At 38.3% G+C, this 12,134-nt stretch overlaps 1 protein-coding gene across 1 annotated transcript in view; it reads right to left on the reverse strand.

Annotated features, from left to right (window-relative positions):
* Window positions 1–11,927, reverse strand: part of LOC105061326 (protein DESIGUAL 2) — a 44,036-nt gene extending 32,109 nt beyond the window's left edge. Inside the window, exon 1 of the mRNA XM_010945334.4 lies at window positions 11,718–11,927. Coding sequence (XP_010943636.1) covers window positions 11,718–11,813 — 96 coding nt within the window. The 5' untranslated portion in view covers window positions 11,814–11,927. The remainder of the gene's footprint in view (window positions 1–11,717) is intronic.
* Window positions 11,928–12,134: the final 207 nt, after the last annotated feature.

Genomic DNA, 12,134 nt, shown 5'->3' on the forward strand with positions numbered 1-12,134 from the left:
CCACAATGTTCAAACTAGTATGGATTAGTTAAACTCATATATTGAACCAAACCTCAGTATTATATTGGTACACCATTGATACAACATGTTGGTAATATAAGATGGTATGAGTTGGTACAACAAACCTTGTCTAGTTGAGCTACTTTTGTATGTAATTCTCAAATGAGGATTGTAATTTATCTATTATAATAGCCACCTTGTACTCATCAAAACCCCCCATTAGAGGTGTTTGGGAGGCATATCACCACACCATCATTCTACCACCAATAAATCTAGTAGGCAGCAAAACCAAGCCTAGTGCTGAAATTGTTGCTGAACAGAGGTTTTTATGGACTAATGGAGGGGATGCAATGAATGGAAGAACCAATCCAGATGATTTTTTGATCATTGAACCAAGTAGAGGGCTAAAATCATATGATCACCGGTTTATAAAGGTGTGCTCGACCACATCCATCCAATCGATGCTTTGAAGGAGCAACTAGAAGCCTAGCAGCTGCTTCAATGCTTTAGATTTAAACTAGTATCCTGTCTTCTGTATTTATTGACTTTATAGATAGTTCCGAAGATCTTTTTTTAATGGCCCAAGGGAAATATATATTTTTAGCACAGTTAACACTGCAACATAAATAGTGATGCACAGCTAAAGCCCCTCACTTTTTTTCTCCTTACGAAGCAAAATAATAATTATAAATAGATGTATAGTTGTTAATACTATCGTGAGAGTCAGAGTCAAAGTAGAATATGTCCTAACGGTCTATTCAATCATGGTGTATCCGTCATTTTGGTCTCCCAATTTTGTCAAGACTTCTTTGGTATAGATTTTGTGTCATTTCTATCTCCTAGTCTTATTTGTAATGGTAGTTTGGTTCTGCAAGGTTATTGGAAAAGAGACATGAAGTGTTAGGTAGGGTTAGGCAAGAGGTTTGACTTTTGAGACTTAAGGATCTTTCAAGGTTCTTCTTTTGTTGTTCTGTCTCCAAAGTCATTGTTCCCCAGCTCGGGTTTCAAGCATCAAAAAAAGTGAGGTTTTGAGGAGTCAACCCCGTGGCACCTTCCAATCCCTCTATCACTGAGTCACATGCAAGAGGTGAGCATTCTATTGTTGTTTTCCTTTCCTTTTCTAAGCTATGAGACACTAGATAAAATGTACCATTTGAACTAAAAAATACCTGATCTTGTGCACCCTAAAGTTTGCACTCTTTTGGACTTGTTCTGCCTCTATATTGTGATTATTTATGAAACAGCGTTGTTTATCCATGAATTAGCAGAGTAACTTCTATCATCAGTAGGACCAACTTAATTTTTGTTATTAGTTTGCTTCATCTAATTAGTAAAGTCCAATAGGGTCCACAGATTATAGAAGTCAGACTCTAAAAATAGGACAGTAATTCACTTTATTTGTTGTCCGCTTTATGCATCCAAACATTGTACATGAGATATGATCTAGAAATAAGAAAAGTTCTGGTAGGGTTTCGATTCCTTCTCTTCTCTTATTGTTTTTTGTATTTTTCTCTTATTTCTCTTTATTTATTCTTTTTGTGCTAGCTTTATCCTTCCTGATATATTTCAGCTTTTATTCTTCTTCTTCTTCACTGAATTATATGCACTATAGATTAATTTCCACATAATACTAGAATCAGATATAGTAAAGTCTCATCCTTCTCAGTTTCATTTCTTAGTTTTCCTACTGTTTTTTCACTTGACTGCTAGACTTTTGCAGAGTAGAATCAGATTTCTGCTGTAATCAAAGCTTGATTTGATGCAAAGCACCTTCTTTTCACTTCTTATAATCTCCTTGAACTTGAAAATTGATCAGTTCCTGCAAGTTCACCTGATTTGACATCCTTAAAACCCTAAAACTTTTTGCCATTGTTTTGAAACTTCCCAGAAACCCTAGGCTAATGCACAAACTTTCTTTTTCCTCTTTAAATAGGATCCAATTCAGAACTGCTCGGTTTCCCAAATCAAGACAGCAAGCCCTGAAACTCTTAGGACCATTGGAAACCTCATTACTTTTGGCCTTTTTCATGTGTCATCTTGTATCGAAATAATAATGATTTTTTCTCTTGTTCGTCAAAGATTACTATTCCTTGCTTTCTGGATCTATTGGAACTCCTTTGTTTAGATTCATAAGAAGTAGCAGACAAACAAAATGAAAGGGTTAGGGGAGGAGAAATTCATTGAACAAATAGAACTTCTTTAATTATTCAATTAATTTAAACTTCTAATTTAGAAAAATTATTCAAGAGGATTTATTCAATCATATAGTTTGGGCTCCTAGAATATGGCGCCCTTATGGCAATCTATTTGATTGTATCAAAAGACCCACTAAATTGAGATTTCCCTATTGGGGCGGGACCAGAATTGAAGAGCTTGCCCCACCTATAAGTAAATATTTCGTAGTAGCCTCATTAGACCATACACCTCTCTTGGTATATCTAGATAATAGGTAGGAACATAAACTAAAACATTATGGAGCTACAAAGATGGTTATTAAATTGTTAGCACCACATAAAAACATTCCTCCTAGAGCAGCTGTTAATACGAACAACAGGAACTCTGTTATAGCCATTTCTGTATATTCAATGTATTCTATGGATAGAGAAATACATAGAGTTGAATATAGTAACATAAGAAATTGAAAGATTTCTTTGAAATTGTTCATTTAGAAATTTTCCAAAAAAGCTAATGATAGGTTCTTCTCTACATCGGAACAATAGGGCCGTTATGCTTATTACTAAATTTGTTGAAGAGATGAAATAGAACCAAGGTCTATCTTTTTTATCAAAGGTTGAATCGATCATCAAAAGAAGAATTAGACCAAAAATTAGGATACATTTTGAGAAAATAAAATTTCCATATACAGCCATTACTTACTTTTTCTACATCACCCAAATCCACTTGTACCCCTACATTTTGAAGAGACAAACTCAAACCTTATCCAGCCCCAACTCGCAAAGTTGCAAAGCTCAACAATAGCAAATCAGCAATCCAGATCAGAGCATTATTAGGGAGTCAAGATCTTCAGGAGATTGTAAGTATTAGCCACACTGACCCTACTGCTAAGCAGGAGGCTGCATACATAGCAGAGAAACAAAGTGCCATAGGAAGCCTTATACCAACTCCATCAAGGGTTGAATAAAGCAGCATCCAAGAAGGTCACTAAAGCAACATCTAGTGAGTCTGAGAAATTCTGGGCACCATCTACAACGGAGTGGATCATGTCAAGACAGCACCTCGTAGACCTTACAACCTAAGTTTGGAGTAGGAAGAAAGTATATTCTAATTACTTTTCACAATTTTTTGTAGTTGTGAATAATATGAAGAGAAATGGCTGGTGGCTGAAGCATGATGTAACGGCTCAAGCAAACCCTATATGAATTCATCTACAGCTACCTCAAAGCAAACAGGTTCATGCAATCAACATAAAGAACCAAGATGAAGAATTATTAACCACGTCTCTATGTTGACAATTGTTCATGACGAAAAGATGCTTGATGAATTTAAACAAGTCTTGTTCAAGGATTTCAAGATGAGTGACTATGGATTGGTGTCCTACTTCCTCAACATTAAGGTAAAATGATATTTAGATATGTTTTATAGATCGAAAAATATACAAAGATCTTGGAAAAGTTTAGGATGCAAGACTGTAATGCAATGAGCACAACTTCATCACTAAGCATAAAGCTATGTAGATAAAGCAAAGCCACAAATCTATAGATCATCCAACCAAGGCCCACAGCACCAAAACCGGCACCCCTACTGGTAGGCTAGTGGTATGGTACAATATGACCCATGCCATACCATTCCGGCATGAACCGATAGGAAAACTAGCAAGGAAGGGAGAGAGAGAGGAAAGAGGAAAAGAGAAAAAGAGAGGGAGGGAGTAGGAGAGGACAGCAGAGAGAGAGGTGGAGGGAGGGGGAGAAGGAAAGAGAGGAAAAGAGAGAAAGAGCAGGAGGGAGAGGGAGATGGAGACGGAGAGAGAGAGGAAGGGAGTGAGATAGAGGGCGAGGGCGGTGGTGAGCAAGGGCTGCCAGAGCAAGGCTAGGGGAGGGAGGAGAGAGGGCTTCGAGGCGGCGGTGAGCAAGGGCTGCCAGAACAAGGCTAGGGGAGGGAGGGGAGAGGGCTTTCAAAGCCCTCCCTCTTACATGCGTTAGAACAGGTGTGAGCCACTGTTTCGAAAGGAAACAAGGACTTTGGCCCCTTTTTGTTTGAATTTTTTTTAAGTGAAATTGGCAGCCACTACGGATTTCATTTATTTATTTTTTCCCAAACTTTTAAGTGAAGTTGGCAGCCACTACCACCTTCCCTTCCTCTCCCTCCATCTCTCTCTTTTCCTCTCTTTCCTTCACCTTCTCCCCCTCATTCATCAATTTCTCATTTGAAGGCAGGAACCGTAGAACTATCCCAATCCGCCGCTCGTATGGCTCAATACATCCCAAATCTGATGGTTCGGGATAGTTCCACCGTCCTTGGATCCAACTCTACTTAAGAGTCTAGTGAGGAGTTAAAGGTACTTCACTATCACAAGGTTGATACACTTCATGGCTTTGGGCTTGTAAGCAATGCCACCAGAATAGATGATTAGGGCATCAAGTGTCGAAGTGTTCAGAAGAGTTGGAGATGGGAACCTTCAAAAAATCAAATATAGGGGCACACCTATATTACGTAATGTGCCTATAAATATGTGCAAATTTGTGCACATAATCAATATTTAATAGTATAGTGAACCAATTGATTTGTAATTTGAAAGAATCAACAAATTGTTTTCCTGATGTTCCTTACACTTGAAAACTACTAGGTGAAAATGCCATAAGTTGACATGTATCCATGATGACATTGTTTTCTTCAATTTGAAGTGTCAAAGAGTGTCATCTATCATGAAGAGTTCAAGTACCCAAGCATCTACACAAGGCAAAAAACCAAACTTTAAAGTGTGTCCCCCAATCCATGAAAGCATCATATTTGCTCTAGGTAGAGAAGATCTTTAAGGCACATAAAAGCAATCTTTATCTTGACCTATTTTATTACCATAACGAAGAATCTAAACATTACGCTTAGGAATGATTAGGGAGGTGATCCAGATGAAAGACGATGAAAGCGAACGCACCACTAGTTATATTGTATATATGATATCCATAGCCTTGCAATGGACCTCCAAAAAGCAGGGTATTATGGCTTTGTTTACAAGCAAACCAAAGCATGTGGCAATAGCAGGAAGCAATATGACTCAGGAATCTCCTGCCAGAAGAGTTGGCAGTTGGGTCGGGTTGGACTAGCTAGAGGTTGGCACGAATATAGGTCAGGTCAAAGATCTATCAACCCAAATCCAACCTATTTATTCCACAGATCAAAATTCCAGACCCAAACCTGATCATTTTATTAAACAGGTAACTCCTAACCTGACCTATAGCAAGTTGAATCAAGTTAAATGGATTAAACGGTTGAAGCATTGCCATCTGTACCTACAAGAGGTATATCACCACAAGAAATATTAACTATCACATATGTGGACAAGTCACAAATTCAACTTGCAAAGAACTGTTGCAGCATTGGATATGCAAGCACATTGACACTACGTTCCAGTTCCTCATTTGGAGTACTATAAATACGAAGGAGCAGGTAGCAGATACATTCATCAAGGTGCTCTTGTTGACACACTCAAGAGATTTAGTACTTGCAATGATGATGCTTCAGGTTTGAGAAGAGATTGTTGTTGTTAAGATTAAAACCTGAAGCTTAACTGGCATTAATATCTTCCAACCTAGAGCTTTATATGAGTGTTTGATCTTCTTTGGAGATGAAGTATTTATGATGTTTAAAGCTGAGGTTAGAGAAATAAAGGAGAAGATGCTTTAGATTTCTTAAAGTTGGAACAAGTTAGAAGTTACCATATTGGAGTTTTAGCTTTTGAATTTTGAAATATTAATTTATTAACAGCCCCTTAATGTAGTTGTTACCAACCCATTTACTTGGCTTATAAAAGAAGGCTACTTTGTCATTTGTAACCAGCAATTTGGGAGATGAATCAAATAAATTTGTGCGGTTTTTCTTTTCATAGGCGCAGCACTGTTTGTGATAGTTTGAACAATTTTTCTATATAATCCTTGTACACACAAAAGCCTACCACCAAAGGAGTTTGGGATTAGACAAATCATCGCACCCTCATTTTACCACCAACAAATTACTCAGTCCTATAATTCTTTTCCCAGCATCTTTTTGACTATTCTTCCCTGGTGATATTAACCTCTCCTAACTATGTTTATCAAGAATATGAAGGATACGAACATTCTCCATATCCAAGCTTCTGGCCATAATTTCATTTTCTAGTCTATGTAATTAGAACAATATTTCCTTCTAGCTGACACCAGCTCCACTAAATCTAATTCACTTAGAGTTTAATGTTGTAGGCTTGGAGCCAATTTCATTAAACCTGAAAGGTCAAGGAACATGTCACTCAGATCCTCAATCCATTAAAATAAAATAAACTCCTACTATTCTAGGAAGGCTAATTTGGGTAACTAAGAAGACCATTATGCTTTGTCTAAACCTGGGTGATGAAAAAATACAGGCCCCAAAAAGCAGGATTTATATATAATTTTCCATACCCCCTCCCTTTCTCTAAGAAATAAGAATGACATCACACCCACCAGGTGCTACATCCAGCAAATTTCAATCCAGCCACCTTTCAACCCACCTGAACCTGATTTTTTGGCTCCATTGTTCATGTATGGGTCCAGCAAGCATAACTTGCTGACAACTCAATATGTCGGCTAAGGCCAAGGTTTGCCATACCGCCCCAATACCTTACCATATTGATACAAAGTACCACCGTGTACCGACACCACTATATCACATAGAACCATGTACCGACAATATAATAGGATGGTACTGATACAGAGTCCGGTACTAAGATGGCGAATCTTAAATGATGCAAAATATACTATGTCATGACCACTTACAAATTTAACTTATGCACAAAAAAGACAAAAATATAATAGGTGGATTTGGTAATACAGTTAATGAAGTTATTGTATCAATGTGTATGAAGACTAGTATCTCTAAGGTAGTATCTTCTATAAGGCATGAGACATACAAATCCAAAAATGTGGCATGGCATGAATCTTGGTACATCAATGAAAAAATATTGATAAATAATCTAAAAATAATTAAAAAAGAAGCATATATCCTGGGCTATATTATAGAAAAAGCTCTTGTTAATCCAAGTTCCCATCTTTTTGAATTCCATTCTCCTTGTCTCATCCTCCTCTTTCTCCTTTCCTCCAATCCTCTCCACAACCTGCCTTCTCATCTGCCTCCTCTCCCCTTTCCCATCTACTTATCTCCCTCTTTGTCCTCCTACCCTAGCAACTAATCCACCATGCCAATGTTTCTGGACCAAGCCAAGCCACTTGGTTTAGGGCATATGGAACTGAACTAGTGTAGAATCAAGTCAGCTTGCAGGTTTGATTCGAGACTCAATGCGAACCAGCCTGAACCACTTCGAATCAAGCAGAACTGCCAATTCCACTCGATTCCAAGAAGTTCAACCATTCGGCTGGTCGAACAAATTCGGGTTTATAAAAAACCCTTTCAATTCTCCATTTAGTCCATAATTCCTAACTTCTCTCTCTCAGTCACTCGCTCTCACCACCATGGGTGGACCTTGCCAATGACCTCTACTCTATGAATCTCCATGCCTCTCTCTCTCTCTCTCTCTCTCACTCGCCGCCATGCAAGACCTCACCAACACCTATGGCGGCCACAAGCTCCTCCATCAAAGCCACCACTACCATCATCTTCAGGACCAATAGCCTCTGGTACGAAGCCGGACCCCTTCTCCCTTCCTCTCTCCTTCTCAACCTCTCTCTCTAAATCTAGAGCATAACCTAGATTAGGTGAAGCAGCACATGATCAACACTGGTGTGCATACCGTATATCGACACATTACTGTACCATACTAACCCAGTACTAGACAAGTACAGGTCACGGTACTAGTTTTGTAAACCTTAAACTTGCACCTTGCCCTAGTACCATTATCCCCAAATATCAACCCACATGTCACCACTCCATCAATGACTATGCCAACTTTTCTCTGTCAGACTCCAGATTTGTGATCATTAGGGCCTTGGATAGCCTCGAAAGGCCTAAAGCATCTCTTCAAATCAGGAGAATAATCAAAATTATCTACATATGCCTCTCTACTGTCCCTAGCAGTTTCCTGAACCACATTATAGCAGGTTCTTCTTTCTGAATTCTTATTTTATGAGATATGAACATAATTATCTACCATAACTTGCCAAATTTTTGGAAGACAGTAGACATGTAGTTTTTGACCAATTTATTATAGTTCCTTTTTTACCGGGTATCTACACTTAAATTATTTTTAAAAACATTAACTATTAATAATTTCATACTACTAATAGTATGGAAAAATCTCCCTTACCATTCTCTTGTTTTATCATCCAGCGAAGGCTGAATGTTCGATTTAGTCCTTCCAAAGCCAATGCTTTCCCTCCCCCAACTTTACTATAGCTAGTTAGGGTTCTGACTTCTGATCTTTCCATATTCTACTTTCTCCATAACGAAACTCTCTTGTTTTGTTCTTCTGTGCATTTTCAATGGCAACCCTGCATACCTTGAACAGACTTTCATTAACCAATCTAGCATTTCTTTATCCTAGTATCCACACTTTCATTTCCCCTGGCATCTGAGTTCATGCCATATATATAGAAAAAAAAAATCATATAATAAACCTGGCAGCCATTTCTAGGGCAAAACCAAAACATAAACCCAAATTAAGAACTTCATAAGCATATTTAAGGTAGAAGGCAGAAATAAGCTCATGCTAATTCACTTCATTCAAATTAGTATCTTCAAGATGGTACTATCAGCCAACTTATTCTCTATGCTTCTTTAGCAATTTCCAAGTTTTGTTATTCAAAGAAATGATCTTAAATGATCATTTGTATTCTCCCTTACCCTTTTTTCGTCTTTATCCAAAAAGCTTAACATATAGTTTCTCCCATTAAGAGGACAGTTTAACATGCATGTTGGCTGTGATTGAGTGTGTGGCATGTCAAGTCAGCTCCCCCCAATCACTTACAGCATCAGTCATCAACTGGTTCATTGATTGACCAAGCTTTGCATGTTATTTTTCCTTGAAAGGGAATTTCACAATTTTTCGTCAAGCAACTGGTCTCAAATCTTAAAAAAAAAAAAAAAAGAGATCAAATCTTAAAAAAAAAAAGGGTAAAGAGATAATATTTTTCTTTTTATTATTTCTAGTTATGGGAAAAATGAAAAGATACAAAGGTAAACCTCCATTGCCGTAAATGCTTTCAGCAAGAGAGGGTACTGAAAGATGAACACTGGAGTAAGCTGGACATCCACTACAAGGGATTGCTTACAAGAGGTGGTGACAAATGGAAGCAAGTTGGATCTCCACTCCTAAGGAACAATGCTGAACTGGTCACCATTCATAGACCAAAAAGCAAGTTGAACGTTCGCTTTAGGGGGTTCAGATAAATCTGGATGATGTGGTGTCAAGTCAACAAACAAGCATTGATAAGTGTTCTATTTTTGAAAGACATGATCCCGCATCACTATGTCTTTTGTGCTTTTGATAGATAAACCATGGCATCTCTTGCATAAACACAATGATCTTAGTGATAGGGGCTTTAATTCATTTGACATCTTTCTCCTTCATTGCGCATCCATCATATCATTCCATAGTTGGCCCATTTGATATCAAGTCAAGATATACCAGAGACTAAAGAGATGCACCCAAATATCCATGTCTTCACAGACAAAGAAACTCTTTGATCCCTAAGGTCATTTCCTATGTTGCTCTAATACTCAAATGACTACCACCCATCATTCCTTGGTTGGTCATTCTTTGGTCTAAGGCATCAAGGGCCTAGGGCCTTCTATTTCATAACATGGTTTGCCCCAAAACCAACTGCGACATGGCTTCCCTAGCCACACTACCTGTATTTAGTGGCCATGTCGCTACCTGTATTTAGTGGCCATGTCTCCTCATGCAAAGGTTACCACCTTCACCATATCTCATGAGTGTGTGTCAGACATTCAAATTGTTGCTTAAAGATCCCATAAGCATGTTCATTACAGTCAAGAATGGCCCATGTTCCTTGCCACATGTTTTGGCTAGCACTTTGGTTATTTCTGAGGGTAAACACAACGTTATTATTTTCTCAGGCCCTTAATTCCTTCACCTTGATAAGAATTTTAATTTGCAAAATGCTACAAGGCCCAAACTTATTACCAAAAATCTCTCTACCCCATTGGCATCCAATGTGGTACAAGAGAATCATTGCTTTATATAAATCCTATTGCAAATCACAAAAATCTCATGGTTTGCACCAGTCCCCACCTACCATGGGGCATGCCAACAATTCACAACTCCTTGGCAATGGGTAAGACCTTCTAACATTATTCATTTTAAAGTTGTGCTATTTCACGATGCTTCCCTCTTTGTTTGAATGAAAACCTTGGGTATCTTAGTTCCTTCTAATGCCTACCTTAATGAAAGCCAATATGCACTCCCAAACTTTTTTCTGTTTTCTTCCATCAACCAGCATAGGCACCTCTTCAAGCCAGCATTAGCCTCTGCTCACTCTGAACATCCATTTTCATGACACACACCTCTGGATTCAACTAAGAAGTTTCTTCGAGATCTTGCAACCATATCTACCACAGTTTCTTATCTTGGCAAGATGAGTCCCTTGATCAGTTTTTAAGAAAGATATTTAAATTCATCTCCCATAAAGATGCCCAAAAATGTTCGGAAAAAAAAAAAAAAAACTTTCAGAATGAAAAAGATAGAATAACCATTATGGAACGGAACTAACTATTATCATGACTAGAATTCATGTTTATGATCAAGAAAAAAAAATCTGGAAAAAGAACCAGGACTTTAGCATAGAAAGTGCTAACCAGAACAGAAAAAGAAGTTTTTGATAATAGCAGAAAAATTACCACGGAATCAAGTATACCAATAAAAGGATTAGATACCCCTTATTGAAGAAGGCTAAACAGAAGGAAAAACGGATTAATGCTCCAAAAAGATTCCTTGATTTCTCAAAAATTTTAAAAACTGAGCTAACTGAATAGCAAAACTAACATGACCATCAGAGATTTTTCTTGGTGATTAGAACCCATATTTGTAGCCAAATTTTGCCAACCTTCGAATGGAACAGCTTGACCTTTGACATGTAAAGTAGTAATCAGACATAAGAGGAGGGATTTGATAGGGTAAAAAAATGAAAAGGAACATCTGCAACAGGTTCCCAAGCCCATCAAAACCCGAATGAATGTCCATATCTAGAGTCTAAAACCCACGAGGAACAAATGGATGTCCCCAAGGAAATTAATCCATTTTCGTTAAAAACCTAGCCATCTAAACTTAATCAGCAACTCAAACACCATAGCAATCAGCTAAACCTCATCACAGATTCAAACCATATCCAGAAATAACAACTTTCAAACGAGTGTAGGAACAAAACCACCTTCCAAGAGAGAGCCATTTAGAAGTCCAAAAAGACAGCGTGAAATCCAATAATTTTAAGCTTCTGGAGCAGCCAAAAGTAACCATCCAAATGAACTATTCAAGAAGGAACTTATTGTTACATAAGAAACATCAAACGTCGATCACCTGACTCTTTTTGGTCTTAAAAAGAAGAGATTTGGCTCACCTTGATCCTTGTCCCCTCCGCAGCAAAGCCCAGCGCAGCGGAGAGAAGCCCCAGAAGACCCACCGCGACGCAAACCACCACCACTTTCCTCTCCATCGCCCTCTCCCTCTCAACCCAACCACCCCTTTCTTTAGCTCCTGCCAACACGGGTCTTGCTGTGGTGGGAAAGGCACTTTGTCAAGTGCCTCCTTTGTTTTGAGCAAGGGTCCAGAGCAAGGGTCCAAAGAATGATTGACCCTTTTCCACCGGAGATCTGTGCAGATGGATCAAACATAAATAAATAAATAAATAAAGACCTTCGGAGTGCTTTTGAAAGCTGTGCGAGGCACGATCCAACGCGAGATAACGATCGATCATCCTCTCACGCGAAAGCTACCACCCGAACCCATATGCATAATAACCCGTATATATAATGGA

The sequence above is a fragment of the Elaeis guineensis genome, chromosome 12, assembly GCF_000442705.2.
Source record: "Elaeis guineensis isolate ETL-2024a chromosome 12, EG11, whole genome shotgun sequence".
NCBI lineage: Eukaryota > Viridiplantae > Streptophyta > Magnoliopsida > Arecales > Arecaceae > Elaeis > Elaeis guineensis.